Raw genomic sequence first — 19,875 nt, forward strand, 5'->3', positions numbered from 1 at the left:
TGAGTTTCAATATTTTATTTATTCCTAAAAATGCTGAATACATTATTATTTGTGATATTTTTAACAAGGCCTAAATGATATGTCTTATATCTGATAAGCACATAACCAGAGTTTAGAATGCATTAGGTTCTGTAATAACATAATACTTTTGGCTAAAGTTGGTCAATGTATAACAAACAGATTAATGTGAAATAGGCAGCACTAAGGGGCTTTCATGTTCTCAATCACAGTCATTAGACCTCGCTTATACCTGTATGAGGCCACATTAGAAGCGGGTTTACACTGGCAGTTATAAAATATCTATAGAAACCAAACTGAAACTGGTTTATGAGAACAAAAACTAGCACATTCACATGATTTATGCAATTTTAAATGACATTAGTAAGAAAGCATCTGCTAAGAACGTCAATGTAAATATAAAACAGTTTGAAAAAAGGCATTTGTACAGAAATGTAAACACAGAAGAAATCAGTTGAACAGTCGTTAGTATTTACACAGGTAATCAGGCAAGAACAAGGCAGCATTCAGTGTTTGAAAGTTATCTAGCGGTCCGCATGTTATCCTAATGGCTTGCACGTTTCAGATGACTGTCTCTGTGTGATAAGTGGAGTAAGTGAGTGTTTGTTGCCGGGTGAAGACTGTGGGTGGTATTGTTGGTGGTGGTGAAGGAGTAGATGCTGATGAGGTGGATGAACGGCTAGCCCAACGTGAGGGCAAACGTCTCTTTGCAGGACATGCAGGTCGTGAAAAGCTCTTCTTGATAGTCACAGAGGAGCCTTTGCCTTGCTGTTGAGACAAATATTTTTTATGAAATCTCACTGGATTTAAAATATTCCTGTCAACAGCACCTGACCCTACAATTATCTCTGTTTGTTTCATGTAAAGATCTCTCTCTGTACACATAATAAATAAACAAAGTGATTTGAATAATATCGGATTCCATACAAAAAAGATCTTAATCGTGGGCTAAAATATGACCTGATCATTTCTTTGTGAGATTCACCCTCCTTTTACTATAAGGTAAATGGCTGTCCAGCCCTCACACAGCTGTTTCTACCTCCACATGTTCTCCATTTCTGACTCTCACTAAAAATAAAGGAACTGATTAAATCTCTCTGAAGCCTTTCTGATTCATCTGACAATCATTTCCAGCTATTTTGTTGTGTAACTTACAAAGGCAGTCCGTGCAGTGGACTACTTTTACTAAGACTTCTAGCCATGGTACGTGTTTCTGTAATTACACCACATACCTTTGCCTCCTATAAAAACTGTTTATTGAGGTACTCTGAAGGGATAGACATGAAAGATGTCCATTAAACTTGATGCCACTCATTTTTATTTTCATTTGATGCTTTGAAAAAAGGCCTCAACTTCTACAAAAAGCAGCTTCTGTGATCCTTGCTGTGAGCAATCCACCAATTGTTTTTTGTCAGAATTTAACACTTTTTTACTGTAAGTGTTTTACTGTAATTGTGCTGTTTATATTGTTTTGTGGAAAAGAGATTTAAAAATATATTTTAAATATTTCCAGACGTAAGATCTATCACTAAGTATTCAGTGGCCTTAACAATTAACCGATCTTGTGTTAGGGACATCTTCTAGTAAAGCATAAAACTTGGAACAGATTGTAAAATATAAATAATGCTATTTTAATTTCTATGTTTGCAGGTTTAATAAAAGCCTTAAGGCCTTATAGCCAGGCTATAGTGTGAATAAGCCCACCGTGTCTAACAAAGCTCTTTAACCTTGACCGTATTCACAGTATAGCAGGATCTAGCATAAGCTTATTGCTCAAATGCATGTAAATAAGCAACACAGTTGTTCTCCTTTGAGGAACTTCACAACACACTACACACAGTGGTATCTACACTTGCACCTCAAACACTTCTCCGCCTGAATAATTAAGCAGGTTTTTAAATGTGGTTAGCGCAGGTAAACGTGTGTGTTTTTGTGGTTTAAATGACGTTTGCCCATGTGTCGGAGTGTGTGCAGCACTGACCTGCACTTTTACATGTGTTTCTTTGTGAGCTAAGACCTGGTGGTGCGGTGTGTATGTTAGTTTATGACTGGATCTGGGATCGTGTCGGCTGTCAAGCAATTTCAAGAGATCCATGAGGTCTTCCTTCTTTCCTGGATTAGGCTGTGACTGCTGTTGGTCCTGGCATCTATCCAGATCCTTGTAACTTTTTAGAATCCGCTCAACAGCTCCATAGTTGGACCTAGACTCCAGTGGGCGGGGATAGGCAGCAAGCGTAGAAGGTTTCCATGGATTGTCTTCTAAAATCCGAGATCTGGTGTCCTGCTTTGCCTGTTTGGGCAGTTTTGATTTTGGGTCCGCTTGATGTTGGTCTGTACCAACATCCAGAATTTTGCTAAAACTCTCTATATGGATCATCTTCTGTGCTGGAGTTACACTCAGTTCAAAGCTTTTTTCTCCAACACTTGGCGCTGTGGTGTGTTCAGTCCATAAAGGCTTAAGTTCCTTGCCTTGCTTTGTCGGGGGAATAAAAGCTGTCTTTAGAGAAGGCGAATCTTTGCCTGTATCATCTGATAAGCCTAGGGGTAATTCCTTTACACTGACATCCTGCTGCAAAGATGAAGACTTAGAAACAAAGTCACTTTCGAACTGTGATGGTTTTTGGGAGCTAATGTCTAAGAATTCATCTTTTGGGCACTGCACCGGAAGATCTGAGACCATAGCATCTTTAATTTTGTCCTCAGTACACCTTGATGAACTGTTGGTTAAAGTGTCATTTGTTTTGAAGACTGGTAAACCTGGAGCACAAGCAAGTCCACATTCAAGGGATGCATTCAAAGAATTGTCTTTATCACACCGAAGACCCATGCCTGCTTGAAAGAGCGTACGGTTGAATTCTGCTGTTTTCTCCTCAAGTCTTTCATTTCTGTAATGAGCTGTTGAAACACTGTCCAGTGATGTCACAGAGTCTGCAGGCATGTGATCCAGATTCATTGGACAAGATGAACCCTTAAGATAACTTTTGTCCTCTGGATCCAACTGATTCAGACTGCACTCTGTAGCTGCAGTTGGAACATCAATATTGGAGAGACATCTCTTAACAGGTACATATTTTGACGACTTGATGCTGCCAAATCTACTGCCATCAGAGGACCAGTGGCTCTGGCAACAACTGATATTACATTTGAAATCAACAGGCACATTTCCATCAGAGTCCATAAGAACTTTCCCCTCATTCTCTTGAAGCATTGCTTCAAATTTTCGTACAATTGCTGGACTGTTGTACTTTCTGGCTTGATATGCTCCCAGTCTTTGGCAATCTCTAACCAATAGCGGCTCTGTACTGCTGAACTCTAACTCTGCTACTGAAGGACTGCTCAGATACCAAGATGTACTGCGAGCTGGGATGGGTGGGGCACACTGATCTTGAACCGTCAATGGCTTGGCATCACTTTGGGTTTGTTTTCCCTCCTGTTTAAAACCTTCCCAGTTCATCCAGTATTGCTCATCAAGGGATTTAAGCTCTTTACTCAGGTTTTTCAAGTGTAAGACTGTGTCCTCCATTTCCAAATTGTCCTTCACTTTTTCAACCACATCAACTTCTTCTGGAAAATACATTGACTCGGAACAGCTTCTGAGATGGAAAACCAAACAAAACGTGATCATTATGAATCAAATACATTCACAATGTGTGCAGCACCTGTGAGCAACAAGGTTTACCTCTTTATATCAGGCCACTTCCTCATCTCATCTTGGTAGCTACACAGCTCCTCACTCACACGGGCAATTTCTTTAAGGGCCTACAACAGGACAAGAAAAAATCCTGCTTAGTTCACAATACAGTATATAATCTACATCATCTCTAGCTCTGTTCCAAAATCTCTATTAACTGATCTCTGCGTAATGCTGTGTGCACACCATCAGCGACTAGGAGCAGCTTTTGGCGACACGAGTGACAGTATCACTTTTTAATCTAGATTCTTTTATATTAAATTGAAATTATTATTTATATTAAATTAAAATTGTCTATTTTATATTAAGTTAAAAATATCTCATCCACCATCTTGGATCTGGAATTGCCATTTAAAGGGGCCATGGCATGAAAATCTGTCTTTTTCCATGTTTAAGTGCTATGATTGGGTCCCCAGTGCTTCTATCAACCTAGAAAATGTGAAAAAGATCAACCCAGTAACTTAGTTTTGGTAAACCATTCTCTACAAGCACATGAAAAAAAGGTAGTTGAAGCTTGGCTCTCCTTATGATGTCATAAGGAGCTCTTATTATAATAATACCGCCCCTTAATCTGCACTATCCAACAACAGCACTGCCATTTAGTGCAGAGAAAAGCACAATTGAGTTTTAATTGCAACAAACCACCATCATTGTGATCAGTGTTTGAATTTCATCAACTCATTTGCATTTTAAAGGACACACCCAAAACGGCACATTTTTGCAAACACCTACAAATTGTCAATTTTAACAATTTTAAATAATAAATTATTTATATGGTATTTTGAGCTAAAAACTTCACATATGTGCTCTGGGGACACCAAAGATTTATTTGACATCTTAAAAAAGTCTTGTGCCATGGCCCCTTTAAACAAAAGATACATACAGTGTCTGTTTCAGAGAAAGGTATCTGCAGAATTTTGCTGCCTTCCTTTTCAGAACATCTATCCCATTTAAGTATGTAGCTCACAATTTTATAACAGAGCTTCTTTGGTTAAATAATGTTTTAAGAGTGTTAACCTGAATGCAGAGCAAAAAAGGAATGGAGTGATAACCAATATTTGATGCCACCATTAAATTGCAAACAACAAAGCCTTACCGCATTAAGAGCAGTACTGTTCTTCTTTTTTTCACTTCCACAGTTTATTTCCATGCTCTGAAATCCTTGAAAAGGGTTAAGAAGTGAGTCTTGTCCAGTGAAGCCGGACTTGTTCCTCTTTTTGATTTTCAAACAGCTTTCTAGAATTTCTTCCAGCTCTGCAGTGTCGATTGCCTCTTCTTTACCAAGCTCATAATTCTCAGCATCTTGAGGATTTAAAAGCTCGATTTGATCCCTGTTGACCTGGTTATTGGATCCACTGGGATTTCGATGGGGTTGAATTAGTGAGTCGTTGCTTTGGGGAGTTAGAACTTCAGAATAGTCATTGCTCTGGGCATCACTGGACAAAGTGCTGGCCGAACACGAACTGTTTTCTGGATCAGTGATTGGTTTGAGAGGATCTCCTTTACGCTGTGCCTTCACATCATCATACAACTGGAAGAAACATAAGAAATTGAAATGTGTCGCTTGCAGATTTAAACCTATTCTGACAGACTTCTTCCCCCACTACAAGATCAACAATGCTCTATGCACTACCTTTCACAAGCCAACAGCAAACAATTCATGGTTTAGTCTAAAGCTGACCAAATTTGAGGTCACGCACACATGGTAAGATTTGTGAGGTGAGACCTTCAGAGTTATTGTAGTACAACTAAAGAGTAGAAATAGGTTTACTTTTTTACCTCTTCCTTGCTTCAGTATGCTGAATGTTGGAAGTCACCACTGAGCTAGACTTTGGCAGTCACTTCAAATTCCTAGAGGTATTGGTTTATATAACTTGTCTTAGTTGCTTCCAATTTTAGGTGTTACCATTAACCATCAAGGCTTAATGGCAGAGTTTTTATTTGCCATGGAAGCAAACAGTAGCACTGTGGAAATTGGCTCATTTGAAACGAGATTGAACTAAGATTTGGGGTGAGGCAAACATCTGCGGACTCACCTCCTCGATCTTCCTCTGCATGTCCATGAGCTGGTTCTCCCACTCCTTCCTCTCCGAATCAAAGCGTTCCAGGAGCTCAGATTTCTCCCTCATCCAGCCCCTCTCGCTGTTCTCCAGCCTGCAGCGAAGGTCCATGGCTGCACTGTGGGTGTCGGCCAGCAGCCTCTTCTGTTCTTCTCTTTCCCGTTTCAGTGTATCCCCTTGGCCTGGACTCTTAACAGCCTCCGCTATCACGCTACATCCCTTGACTTCCAGCTGTAGTGAAAAGAGAGGAAGAGATTTGCTGACAGCAGAAAGAGGAAATGGCTGTGCGGGACAGGAAGACATGAAGAGTTTAAGGTAAGAAGGAAATCAAGGATCCTGTTGTTAAACCTGTCCTCATTGAAACTGGATTCTCTGGATGTCCAGACTGAGCCTACTAACACAAAGAGCACGACTAGCACTGAGAGTCTGTGTATGTAATAGAGAGGACGCGTTGGTATGCTGACCCCCCTATGATCCTGGCGAGGGCTCACCAGACAGAAAACACTAAAACCATATTTGTCACTGGACTAGATGGAGCTCTGCAGCTGACAGATGCTATTGATGTCACTGAGACCCATGAGTTACTACCCATTATTGTACTTCTGTTATTTTTATTTGATCATTGATATATTTTCATAAAGCTAAGATGTCACTAATCGACAAAGTGTCATGAAATCCCTTAAAATCAAATTATGTTTTCGGTTTTGATAGGACTAGGGTAAACCTGCTTGAACCGCCATTAGTGTGACACCATGTACAAAGCTAAAATTAGTTGAATTATATTTATGTTTCTCTTAGCAACACCGTTTGTATACACAGTGTACCCCTAAACTATGACAATGTGCTGGCATGCATTCTTCAGTGTGCACTAGCAGCTTGAGTTTTACAGGCAGTATTATAACACTGCAGTATTTATCTATGCCATGTAACCAGAGCAGTAGTCTGCTGCTATAGTTTTAAGACTGAGACAGAAACACTGCTGTTGCTGTGAGTCTACGAAGGCTCTGTAGCTGGGTAACAATGTCACAGAAACAGCCCTCTATTAATAGACAGCAAGACCAATCCTTTAGCATCTCACATTCCTAAGGGAGGGGCCGTGAAGGAACTCATCTCTGTTTTAAAGATCAAAAAATATGCTTCGAAAAATGCTGGCAAATACCACGCCGTGAATGCCTAGTGGTCAACCCAAGAAATCCATTGGGATGCAAATATGTACTGTGGTAGGATGTGGACTGTGAACAAAACAACTTTTTACAGTTCAGATCGACCCCTCCCTGAATACTGTTTCAGTACAAACCAAAACTTTGGCTGGATCCAGGCATTTGACTTTTTCCAATTCAAACAAGTGCAGTTGTAAGTGCACAAGAGTTTTTTAATGTAAAGTTATCAGCAGTAGATCATTAAAATGCAGTTAATCGTTGGTCTCCGTTTAGTTTGGATCAGTCCAAGTCAGTCCTATAATGGCCTTCTGTATATATACCTCCTCAGGCATAGCACAGCATTAGACAACATCACACAAGCTCCACTTTCTCTCTCTCGTGTACAATGCTAAGTGTAAAACATTAATTCACTTAGACTTTAATGTATAACCACAACCCAGAGAGAATCGTTTCTCATGCTCATTTACAATAAACATAGGATGATCTGGTCTGTGTCTTTTAAACAGTGTCATAAACAGAAGGAAGAGACTTTTATAAGACATGGACAAAGCATTAAACATTAAAGGGGACATATCATGAAAATATTTTAAGCTTAAGTGCTATAATTGGGCCCCAGTGCTTCTATTAACCTAGAAAATGTAAAAAAAGATCATCCCAGTAACTTAGTTTTGGTAAACCATTCTCTGCGAGCATGCGAAAAAATAGCTCATTGACATTTGGCTCCCCTTGTGATGTCAAAAGGGGATTTTAATATAATAATACCGTCCTTTAATCTGCTCTATTTAGTGCCATTTAGTGCAGAGATCAGCTCATTTTAAAGGACACCCAAAAACAGCACATTTTTGCAAACACCTACAAAGGGGCGATTTTAACATGCTATGATAAATTATCAATATGGTATTTTGAGCTAAAACTTCTCTGGGGACACCAAAGATTTATTTTATATCTTAAAAAAGTCTTGTGAAATGTCCTCTTTAAGTTAACATTAATAATGAATCGATGCTATTTTAATCAGTCATTTCACATTGCATATTACTGATTTGCCTAGAATGTCACTACAATCCTGATTAATATAAATACAGTTTAATACATGACGGGGCGGTTTCTCAGACAGGGCTTATCCTAGTCCCAGCCCCTAGCTGCTTTAATTTAAAAACACCTTGTCCTGTTTAATTTTATAAGTGACATTGAGTGCGTTTACATGCACAGTCTTACGCCGATTATGCTTAAACTGATAACACGTGGGGTCATGTAAACGCGTAAAACGATTTTCTTTTATCTGGGAAAGCCCCTAAACGGCGTAAGCAAAAACCGAATCAGCAGAGGTAGTTTTTTGCTCATTACCCACGATTTCGCATGGCATGTAAACACCTTAACCGGCTTTCCCACAGTTTTGCCCATGTGCGCATTTCTCCACGTGTGAAAAATAAACGTTACACGCGGAAGTAAGCGCAAAGTAACGCATAAGTTCTGGTTCTGCAGACATGAGAAGAGATACAACAGTATAGCTTAAGTCAGATATGCCTTTGGCTTTTTGATCGACTATTATGTACTATAGGCTGTGACGTCACTACCTGCGAGAAACCTGACAAATCTCCAAGTCCCATGTAAACGCGGTTTTCTGCATAGACGGTTTATTGATTTGCATGTAAACGCATTATTTTTTATAATAAGCAGTTTTTTGATTGTTCACCGCTTATTCTGTGCATGTAAACGTACTCATTCTTTAGTCTTAAGATGCACACCTGTAGTGTTTTTTGTAAGGTATGTTTGTAAAGTCCTGGATTTAGCCTACTTAAAACCCTGTCCGGGAAACCGCCCCGATATGTATAAATATACCACAAAAACCTGGTTTGCAATGCTTACCCTATATTAACAGAATACATTTGCGATTTTTACTTTTGTGTGTTTTTTGTTCAATTAGACTTAAGAATATCTCTGCACTTTGCTTCCAAATGATTATTGATCCCAATTTGACGTCAGGGCTTTAAATCCATGTTTATTACTTTTGTGTCCATATATATACTAGTGAACTCCTAAAAGTTGAAACATTTAATGTTTTCCATACTGCACTTGTCATGCCACTGAGGGTCTTTAACTATTAGTAATTCATTAAACTGGCAAAAAGCCAAAGGACATCATTTACATATAGGGGGCACATGGGTTCAAATCACAAAGGTTTAAAAAAATGTATAAATGGTTTTCCTTAGCAGTGGTTTTGTATGTTGGTTTTAAACACCTAGTTCAAAACTCTTTTTGTAAATTTTGCTACTCGATTATAATTTTGCAACTCTATTAACTCGAATAGGTGAAAAGATCTTAAACCAGAGTTAATAAGCGTTAGATTTAATTGAAGGTCAACTTGTGTTTAATGACTTGTTTTCCCTAAGCAACTGAGAAACGTTTTAGTCTTTGGTATGTTACTAAGATACTCCAAAAACAAAAATGTCAGCTAAAAGAACAGATATATAAGAGCAGACGTACCTGAGTAATGCGCTTTTTCAGCTCTGCGCGTTCCAGTTGCCAGGCGCAGCGATCCTTTATGTACTGCAGCTCCAGCTCGCCCCGTTTACTTTCCTCGCGCTTCACCCCTGACTGGACCTCCTCTAAAACACACTTCAGATCCAACAATATCCTTCTGTTTTCCCCACCTTGTAAACAAACAGCATAAGAGAAACTGTCATGCCATTTTAGTACGCACCATGACTCGTTTGCTCATTTGCGCACTGATATCTCGTGCATCTTTTTGTACTTGTAAATCAGCAAACTGTCTCAAAAGCGTTTCCTTCTCCATCCTCCACGCGTCTCTATCCTGATCGTAGCGCCTTTTCAGTTCATCAAATCTCCTTTTAATGCGCGTGTGCTGACTATGTAGCTCTTGGTGAGAGGTTTGTCCGTCGGATGCGTCAGCGGGTCCAGGTGGGAACTGCTCCAGAAGGTTGCTCGGGAAAGATCGGACCCGGGGACTCTGAACCTTCCTGCCGCCCCTCTCTAGACGCGAGCACTGGACAAACTCCCACCCTTTCGCCTTGCTAACATTCCCGCTTGATCCATTTCCAAACGCACTCCACATTTTTCAGTCTCAACTAAACACGAATAATAGGCTTTTTAAAATCGATTTGTAGTCGGAGTCCCCATTTAAGAGAGCCTAGTTATTATCCGAAGCCAGCCATTCCTGGCGTCTCCTCCGCAGCCCGGGCTGCGCTCCTGGAGCCAGACGCATTTGTTCTGTCCATGTCAATAAAAGACGACAAGGTCAACCTGTCATTTTCTGGAGGTGTCGACCTTACATTGAACACACATGAATGTTTGTATCCTCCTTAAAATCGTTTATTTTCGGTGATAAATTGTAAGTCTACATACTTTTTCTCTAATCAAACGCACAAGTGAACAGCATGTTTACGCGAGCACTCTCCGCTTCAAACTGAAAATGACACCGATCGACGCAAGAGCCTAAAATACTCTGCGCTCACTAATGCAAGAGTTCAAATGTATTTTTACCTCTGTAACTATGTTGTGTATTGGACGCCACTCATCTAGCGTCCTTATGCGCTATAAAATCACACTTTAGGTTAAAGCAACAACGCAAAAAAGGCCGTGCGTTTTTAACATGAAGATTTTACCTCGCAACAGCTTTAAATCGTGGAAAAACAGTTTAGCGTTACGGTTGCCAAGCAACGCGGAGACGCGCGTGAACGTATGTTGGATCACAGCTGTGTGCATCGTCAATATTTTTCGACAGGTACAATTAAAAAGTGCTTAATGTGTTCTAAAGTATAAAGTACATCATTTAACTTGTAAAATAACTACCATAACACCAGTCTAACTCATTTTAAATCAGTTTAAAAGCTTAGAGTATCGGTTTGAAAATACGTAATAAATCTAAGTGGATTATTGCCGTTGTGTCGATGTGACGGCGTGACTTTCACTCCCCAAATGATTTCAAATGAGATAAATGTGATGCGCCATACCTTTAAAAGGTTGTTTATCCGATACAAGAGCCTGGTAAGGCAATAATAAGTAAACAAAAGGAGAAGAAGAAAAAGCAGGACGATCTCGAGTGAAAATCCCCAGAATAACTTATTTCGCAAGATTGCACAGCTTTCCCACAGCTGCTTACAACAGCACACATGACGCGCGCCAACATCCATAGCCCCTCCCCAAATCCTCATACCAAAATATTCTCTGTAGAATAACCACCTTAGTCAGTGAATAATGGCTTATTTAATAGGCAACATGTAACACAAACATTGTCAAAAAGTAAGAAAATGTACCACTGCTCTTCTGGTTATATAATACAGATGAAAACAGTTGTCACACTTTACTGTAGTTTATATTAGATACATTACAGCCTTGATTGGATGAGAATGTGTGAAATAATTCATTCTATGCATACTACTCCTGGAAGTTCGTACTACCTCATTTTCTTGATAAAAAGATTAATCGGTGAAGGTCCGATAAATAACCATTTAACAATAAAAATGCACAACAAAATACATTGACATTGTGGAAAATAATAGTTAAAATATCAAGATGGAATATTGTAAATAAAAGATCTTACCAAATGAAATGACAGTGCAAACAGTGAGGCTCTCCCATCATCTCTGTTTTTGAGTGGACGCTTGTGTTTGGAGCGACTGTAGTCTGTGCCTGAAATGTTGATTGCTTCCTGTACCTTGCATAACCTTAATGACATGTCCAAAATCAATATGATAAAGAAAAAATAAAAAACAGAAAAAATGACAAAGCATTCAAAACTATAGAAACAAATAAAATAGTAAAAAACGAAATAAAATGGGGTCTAAAATAATATCAGGTCTACAGGACGAAGAAAAGTGTAAAAAGAAAGACTAGTTTAAAAATAGTGGCATAAGATAAAGATGAGAATAAAACAAGAATGAGAATAAGCAAAATAATGGGCTGAAACATCTGGGTTGATGAAAAATGGAAGAAGAGAGAGGGAGTGAAAGTGAGAATAAGCAGCCAGAAATGATTTTTTTATGTACCTTCAAATCATTCTGAATATAAATATCATTCTAAAGTTTCTTAACCTACATATCTTGAGTTTTTTTTTAAAAGGGGGTTTAAAAAACCTTCACATTGCCCTTTCTCATACAATGACTGTGTTTGTTAGACTCCAAAAAATTGCTTGTGCAGTTTATTCGCACCCCCCCCCCCCTTTCAATTTATTGCATAGACTTTTGGATTATCGCCAAAAATAAGCTCCAGGTTCAACAAATGTTAAAGACACTTACACGGTTCGTCCAACAAGTTAATCTTCACAGATGAATACAAATTTAATGAATTTTGAAGTGTAAATGTGTGTACTAGAAATATAATAACTGATTTTTGACTTCAAAATTCATAAAATTTGTGTTCATCTGTAAAGATTAAATTGTTGGACCAAACGTGAAAGTGTCATAAACTTTTGTTAAACACAGAGCTTATTTTTTGCGATAGTCCAAAAGAACTAGTGTCCCGCTAACTTCCGGGTTAGCCTACAAAAATATGTCATACCTGCGGTACTCTATTACACATGAAGGTTTCTCGGGATAGGTTTCTGTTTAGGCACATACATTACAGTCTATAGGTTCTCAAACTTTTTCCGCATGCGGCCCCCCTTGTGTATGGTGCATTCCTTCGCGGCCCGCCCAAAGAAAATTTATGACAAAAACTGTTCTAAAATTTTTTTTTAATTAAACAAAACATATTAAGTTATACAAAGTAGTGCTGTTGGTTAGTAGCCTTATTTTTATTAAGTTTAATTACGTTTATTTATCATGAATTCTGTGTATTTTATAAAATGTCATAAAACTGGGGCCCCCCTGGCACCATCTCGCGGCCCCCCTGGGGGCCCCGGACCCCAGTTTGAGAACCACTGGTCTACAGTAAAAGCTATTGAACATATTTGATTTGAGATCAATGGGGGATTTTTTAAGTTTTTCTTGAAATAAATCTTAGTACATTGATCAATGTTTATTATCGGAATAAAGAATATTTAGAGAATTGATGAGAATATAATAAGGACGAGTACTTAAAGGAGGGGTGCACGATTTTTGAGAAACCCTTTGGAGGGTCGAGTACTAAAACACACTTGTAGCCAATCAGCAGTAAGGGGCGTGTCTACTAACCGACATCGTTGCCTATGTGTGGGGCAGGTCTATCAAAAGAATGTCCAGATTCGATTGGGGTAGGGGCGTGTTTGTTTAGGTGATTTTAAATGTTGGCTTTCAGAGATCATGCACGCGCCTTTAATGGTGCTTTCTTTTTTGGAGTTTGACAATGATGGTCATGATGAACTAAAACAAAGCTTTATGAAGAGTCTTCTCATTTTCTATTCCACTGAAAAAAGTTTTGGAATAATATGAGGATAAGTAAACAAGTGACTGAAGTTTCCTTTTGGGTCAGCTATTACTTTAAAGTGATTATACCTTCTCAGGGGGTGAGTGAGTGTCATGTTTATTTGGACTTACTGACAGTGGCTCTTCAGTTTCTCTGTCCTCTGGTTTTGGTACTTCCAGACGGTCGATAAAATTCTGCAGCTCCTTCCTGAACGCTTTCATTTGGGCATTGATGCGGTAGAGGAGCTCATGTTCTCGTATTCGACCGCCCTCATCGTCATCATCCATTCTTCCAAACAGCTCTCCATTTGTCACGTAAACACGTGCCTCGGCAATGATGGTGCTGGTGTCTGCGATCAGTCTATCGACGGTCCTGCCCAGCCGTTCTGCCTCTATGCGGATGTCAATCATCTGTTGACGGTCCTTGAAACTCCTAGATAAAAAACGTCCCTCCGGGGTGTAGAGGGAGCGTGTCGGAGTGAGGCACCGGATGTTCCTTACTTCATCCGAGTCACTTTCTCCACCGATGGGACCCTCGCGTTTGCGATGTGGTGGGAGTCGAGAGCAGTCGTCGTCACTTTCTCTGCGGCCACAGTCGCTCTCCGCGTCACTGTCTCTCGGGCTGCCACGGATGCCGAAGTGAGAAGCTAGATCGTAACGTTGCATATTGGACAGCAGCACGCGGTTCTCATATTGCAGTTGCATTACCTTCCCGCTCAACTCGTTGATCTGCAGTCTGGCGGCTTTGAGCTCTTCCTGAAGGGCCTCGACCTTTGCGCTGTCCACCGCACCGCTATTGTATCGTGAGCCCTCGTGCTGCCCCGCCTTGTATTTCAGCTTGTTGAGCTCGCTGGTCATTTTAACGTTCTGCTCTTCCACATCGGCCAAATTCCGACGGAGCAGCTCAGCCTCGTCCTCCACCAACTGCAGCTGTTGACGCAGTTCAGAGAGCGCCTCGCTCTGCTCTCTGGACGAGGGGTCCGCCGAGCCGCCCGCCAGCTCCTCCCCACGCAGGTCATCCAGCTCGGCCTTTAGCCCACGGTTCTCTACCTCCAGCTCAACGATTTTACGACCTAAAATGTTGGCCTCCTCTTCCACCAGCCGCAGACGGAGCTTTAGTTCAGATTCTCGGGTGGTGGGGGGACCTCCTGCCTCACCTTTGGGGAGTGGACTGTCCACATCACCATAAAAAGAGCGATACTTCTGGAGCTCCTGATCCAGGCGGTCTTTCTCTTTGTCTATCTTGGCCATTTTCTTTCGCATTAAGATAGCCTCCTCCTTGATGAAGGCCAACTGGCATTTCAGATCTTCATTCTCCTCCTGCATAAGAAAACATGTCATGTCCTTCTAAAGGTATCATGTTTGCTTAAATATGTAGAATATCTGACAAGTTTATGCATTTGGTGCAAACCAAGGGGCATAGAAACAATCTGAAATCTTGCATTTATAGTTAGTCGATGTAATGTTTGCCCAAAAGATTTGCTGAGAGCGGCCATAATAAAATTACCAAAAAGATTCTGCTTAGTCATCAGGCAAGCAATACTGTAATAAAATTTGAAGTGAGGAGGGGTAAAGTAAGATAGTGGTTGTTATGCCATTGGTGCAAAGTATGTTTATTTTTACCTCTATTGGTGTTTGAGGAATCCTCTTCTCTGATTTCTGTGCATCTTTTCCTGTTCTTCGTTTTAGTGATAGCTGAAAATATTTTTATAATTCAAAACACATTGAGAGTAAACCTTTGATGCAATTTGATCATTTATGCAAATCTATACTGGAGTGCAATACCCCTCAAAAGCATGTCTGTGTGATTTTTATTTGTCTCACCTCTTTGGTCTTCTCCAGCTCATTTTGTAAAGCCTGCTTGGTGACTTGCACTTCAATCAGCTGTTGCCTCAGTCTTTCATTCTCTTCATCTGTTTTAGTTCGTTTCTCCTCCACGTTCTCCAGTTCATTGTGCAGTCTCACTGACACGTCCTTGGCCACCTAGCAGAGGAAGTGAACATTTTAAGGATGCTGTTGCCTTGTTACTGTCAATATTTGTTGTTTGTTGTAATCCATTGATCTTTCGAAAATTTGTGAAATCCAGAGTCTCATAATCTAATGATGAGGAGCATCAAAGTTTGATTTCACTATTATTTCAATCATTGACATGATCTTACTCAGTCCATATTAATGATATCAAGATTATATTTTCACAGAATGTTCTGACATTTCGGAGACTAGGCATTAAAATACTGTCAATTATAAACATCTAAATCCATACGAGACCACTTATCAAAACAAAGCTGCAAAAATGGCCAGTTGAGGATCAATAATGAGATGGTACACCTGAATTCCTGTCTGTCCTGTGCATCGGCACAATGTGCAAGTTGTGTCACATACATCAAAGTTAGCTGATAATTTCACTCTACCTTTAAATCTTGCTCCAGGCTCCTCAGCAGATCTCCATCAATTTCACCTGTCTCTGCATATCTCAAGCGCTTCCTCTCTGCCTTGCGCAGTCGATACTGAAGGATTCGGCAGTTCTTATGTGCTCTCTCGAGTTCACGTCGCATATCTTGCAGCTGACATGCGTCCTCTTCGTAGAACGTGTCCCTCATTTCATCCATCTCTGCCCGCACTTCGTCAATTTCATGCTATCAAGTTGCAAACATATAATTGCATCACAATAAGCAAAAAAATAGCAGTCATGAAAGAGTACAGGTCTATATGACCCAGAAATAATATTCTTGTTGCTTTGAAAAACTTTAATTTAAAAACTGTATGTTTACACCATTTGATATAGCCTATTTAGAGTCATTAACAAATGATAAAATATTGTAAAGACCCCTTGTTCGGTAAAATGTGATTTTTTTGTTACATATTAAATGAGTCTACACACTTACCTGTAATTATTATTGTCTTGTGTTCCTGTAGCTGTTAGTAGAGCAAAGGTTGTGGGTTCGATTCCCAGAGAACACGCATACTGTATACCTTTAATGCACCTTAAGACCCTTTTGATAAAATCCATGATGTCAAATGAATACATTTTTATAATGTTTTGAGAGACACAGAGGGTCTTACTCTCAGGGTACTGAGGGTGTAAAAAATGCTCTAAAAACTGCTTACATTTTTTTTTTTTTTTTTTGAAATCCTATTTGTTTAAAGTAATGCAATCAAATATTATGCCAAGCTATAGTTTATTAGAGGCCCTTTTAATCGCATGATGGTATATTTTACCGTAGGCTACTGTATCAATAGCTGATATGTTTATAGAAACTTACCTTGAGATACTCATTATCTTCCTCTAATCTCTCGATTTCCTCCTGCAGTTGGAGGTTTTGTTGAGCTACGGCCTCCGCCTGTCGTCTGGCGTCCTCGGGCGGCACCTGATGCTCCGCCACCTGTGAGCTCGACGCTTTCGTCTGCATGCCGCTTTCTTTCTTCAAGCTTTTGTTCATGTGAAACTGAATGAGTTCGGACTGCAAGCATCCCTCTCTCCAGAAGCCCGGGCCGCATCCCACTGCGCTCTTGGTTTGCTTGCCTCCGTCGGCTCTACCGCTCTCTTTTTTAGCCTGCGATGTCTTCGTAGAGCTCGGCTGATCGGAGACCACCCGAGCAGCATCCTCGTCTGCGCCGTACGGTTCTTCCGACGAGCTGCTGCGCTCCTCGATGCTTTTGCTCTTGTCTGCCCTCTTCAGTGTTGGGCTTTCAGCACCGCTGCCGTGGACAGCTGCCGCGCCTTTGCCCTGCTTGTCTTTGCCGGGATTTACCGTGACCGGAGAATTACCGCGACTGCTTTTACCGCTCGACTTTGAAGCGGCAGATTTGCTTTTGGTGCTCGTCTTTGACGGCGAGTCTTTGAATCTCGCTGGCGACGAGGCTCGCTGCTGTTTCATGCTGCTGTTATCAACAGAGTTCATTTTGTCATCTGTGGGAGCTCAGATGCGCACAGTCCGTTTTCATCCTGCCTATGTGAGAAAGGATTTAAGTAGTTTTTCATTGTCTTTTTCGCGTAACTTTTGAGAATATTTGGGCTATAGGGAGGTGACTTGTCGTGAAACAGAAGCAAGTTAATTTCTTGCGAACCCAATTTGGTTATTAGATTGGTTGCCCATTCTTAATGTTCCAAAGAACCCATCTTAAACTGGTATGGTCTGTTATAGCTAGTTTTTAATGACTAGTTGGATGTAGAAACCTGGTACCGTATTATGGATTTATGAGCACCCGACCCAACTCTTGCGTATTATTAATGCATAAATATAGGCGTGATTTCCTCTTTTGTCTTAAAACGAACTATTTTTATTGCAATATTTTTTGTGTTTGCTGGGATAAATAAATCCTCGAATATTGTCAAAGACATGGTCACATTTTAATTATTGTCGTATAAAGGAATATCGTTCTGGATTCAGAGGATTGTTATAATGATGACTGATGTTGTCATCCAATTATATGGGACCCAGCTGGTCGCATGAGTTATTATTTTGCACGTAAACCGTTTAGTAATGTAAATCTCCGAAGTGCATGATAATAAAATACCAGACAGACATATTCCTCAGGTCTGCGTCATTTTAATATAAGGGTGTTGTAAAAAGCAATGCGTTATTTTCTATTGTCTATACAGCGTATAGGCCTGAGCGCTATTCAGGTGGGCGTAAAGGATAAACAAAATAACAAAGAAATTAACTATTTGCCGTGCGGTTCTGATTGAAATGCATACGAATAACATCATAAAATATTAGTGGCTTTGTGAATAGGACCACTGTAGCCCACCACAACACCAAATATCTATTATACTATTATAACATCCATTTAGATTCTAAATCAGGTTTATATAGTTTCCATTCAAAATGCGAAAGTCTACAACAAAGTCTATTTATTTTTATAGAGAGGTGAGGCTTTTCTATAACCTTTCCAAGGTGACTAAGCCTTGTGCAAGCCTTTTATTGTACCCAGCCGAGCAAAACACGAAAAGATAACATACATAAACATCTTCCAAACACAACAAGTGAACACAAGTCCTACCTTTTAACATCTCATCTTTACTCCGGCACAAATGGTGAAGGCAAAGAACGATGACAATGTACAGCGTCCTAAAACCACCATTAAAAATCTGATCAGTGTTCACGCGATGACGTCACAACCGGGCGGGGCATCTAACATAGTCTATACAGTATGTCTATCTTTAAAAATTGAATAATTATTTAATAATTGTCTCATTTTATCCAAACATCAGAAATCAAGAATGTAAAGTAAGTCTTCGTGATTATCTTATAACGTCATTGTTTTTGTGCATTTTTGTCACACTATTCCGTTATATCTACTTGATTTTCTTTATCAGACAAAATTCAATGAACGTATTGCTGCATGTTTTAAATTAGGCTCCACTTTAAATTTATTTACACTTACACATATTTACACCCAACCCCATTGCAGTGCACTATAAATGCCTCTATAAAACGCATCTTAACAAACACAAATTTTGATCAGAGAAATATCATTCACATAATTCATATTATCCTGTAATGTACAAATCCTATTGGGTTTTCCTTATTGTATTGTACATATTTTCATTTTTCTTTTATCGTTTATTCCCTTTAATTTGTGACGTCAGCACTGTCTGTGGGTCGAAATGAGTCTCCCTCTCTCTATGCTGTAACAGAGTCACGTGATGAATACAGGTTTGCTCCACCCGCAGCCTCCAGTAACAAACCATCTGGATTACATCACAAGCAGACACTGGCATTATGCCTTTCTCTCTGTTATACTGATGACTCATCTTTTACATTTATCCATGATGTACATGCAGTCAGCGTTAGCGCCATATCATTTCATGTCAAATAAAAGACTGTCATGGTGTTGTGATAGTAATGCTGATGGGGGGATGGTTATATATGACCTCTCAGGGGTACAGCCAGCTGGTAGCTGAATGTGGAGCAGCTGGGTAATGTAAGGAAAGCTTTATAATTGCTGCCATTAGGAGATTAATGCATTCAGTCATTTAACCGAGTACTGCAGGTGCTTTAAGCTAAGAATATATGAGAGAAAAGCACACAGATCTTTCATCTGTCATCATTTACTCACCCTCAAGTTGATCCAGACATGTCTTTGTTTCACTGAAAACAAATTAAGATATTTTGGAAAATAACAAATCTGGGGCACCATTCACTTCCATAGGAGTGTCCTATGGTTACAAACATTCCTAAAAATATCTTCTTTTGTGTTCAGTCAATACAATTATTCACCACACTTAAGTTTGACTCTGCAGAGAGTAAAACAAGGGAAAAAATCCTAATGTAATGCATTCAGGCAGGGAGAGACCAGGATATCATAGAAACTTGAGCCAATAGCAACCATCTACAGTATAAACCACCAAAATCACCACAAAAACCACATAGCAATGCCTTTGTAATCAATCAGAACACATCCAGCAACCATTCATAACACCCCAGCAGTGAGCTTTGAGCAGGAAAACATTCATCAAACGTAAAAATATTAAAGTCTGTTTATTAAAGGTGCATTGTGTAAATTTTAGTAGCATCTAGTGGTGATGTTGCGAATTGCAACCAACGGCTCAGTCCACTGCTCACCCCTCACTTTTGAAACGCACAGAGAAGCTACAGTAG

At 39.8% G+C, this 19,875-nt stretch overlaps 2 protein-coding genes across 3 annotated transcripts; both read right to left on the minus strand.

The window, feature by feature from the left end:
* On the minus strand, positions 1 to 10,854 carry mtcl3a (MTCL family member 3a). The gene is made up of 7 exons (XM_073871813.1): positions 9,681 to 10,854; positions 9,414 to 9,580; positions 5,746 to 6,000; positions 4,806 to 5,240; positions 3,698 to 3,777; positions 2,000 to 3,611; positions 1 to 786 (listed from the first exon to the last, which is right to left on the minus strand). Exons 1-7 carry the CDS (start codon positions 10,000 to 10,002, stop codon positions 580 to 582), a joined length of 3,078 nt encoding a protein of 1,025 aa, XP_073727914.1. The 5' UTR covers positions 10,003 to 10,854; the 3' UTR covers positions 1 to 579.
* A 750-nt stretch (positions 10,855 to 11,604) lies between these two features.
* LOC129449237 (microtubule cross-linking factor 3) lies at positions 11,605 to 18,399 on the minus strand. Of its 2 annotated transcripts, none has more exons than XM_073871814.1 (7): positions 18,275 to 18,399; positions 16,534 to 17,216; positions 15,682 to 15,906; positions 15,095 to 15,253; positions 14,894 to 14,965; positions 13,403 to 14,590; positions 11,605 to 11,858 (listed from the first exon to the last, which is right to left on the minus strand). In XM_073871814.1, the coding sequence occupies exons 2-7, from the start codon at positions 17,170 to 17,172 to the stop codon at positions 11,748 to 11,750; spliced, it is 2,394 nt and encodes a 797-aa protein (XP_073727915.1). In that variant the 5' UTR covers positions 17,173 to 17,216; positions 18,275 to 18,399; the 3' UTR covers positions 11,605 to 11,747. The 2 variants fall into 2 exon arrangements, with proteins under 2 accessions (XP_073727915.1, XP_055068000.1); XM_055212025.2 differs by having other exon boundaries at positions 16,534 to 17,220; positions 18,275 to 18,398.
* Between the last annotated feature and the right edge of the window lie 1,476 nt (positions 18,400 to 19,875).

Source organism: Misgurnus anguillicaudatus, chromosome 10, assembly GCF_027580225.2.
Source record: "Misgurnus anguillicaudatus chromosome 10, ASM2758022v2, whole genome shotgun sequence".
Classification (NCBI taxonomy): Eukaryota; Metazoa; Chordata; class Actinopteri; order Cypriniformes; family Cobitidae; genus Misgurnus; species Misgurnus anguillicaudatus.

What these genes read in the sequence shown, in the direction of transcription:
- LOC129449237 (XM_073871814.1), bottom strand. Translation starts at nt 17,172, where the DNA reads ATGAACTCTGTTGATAACAGCAGCATGAAACAGCAGCGAGCCTCGTCG. An exon ending in AAGATAATGAGTATCTCAAG is followed by an intron (nt 15,907 to 16,533) that starts GTAAGTTTCTAT and finishes GCAACTTGATAG; the next exon opens with CATGAAATTGACGAAGTGCG. An exon ending in GCCTGGAGCAAGATTTAAAG is followed by an intron (nt 15,254 to 15,681) that starts GTAGAGTGAAAT and finishes TTCCTCTGCTAG; the next exon opens with GTGGCCAAGGACGTGTCAGT.
- mtcl3a (XM_073871813.1), bottom strand. Translation starts at nt 10,002, where the DNA reads ATGTGGAGTGCGTTTGGAAATGGATCAAGCGGGAATGTTAGCAAGGCG. An exon ending in TGAAAAAGCGCATTACTCAG is followed by an intron (nt 6,001 to 9,413) that starts GTACGTCTGCTC and finishes TTTTCACTACAG; the next exon opens with CTGGAAGTCAAGGGATGTAG. An exon ending in AAGTGGCCTGATATAAAGAG is followed by an intron (nt 3,612 to 3,697) that starts GTAAACCTTGTT and finishes TTTCCATCTCAG; the next exon opens with AAGCTGTTCCGAGTCAATGT.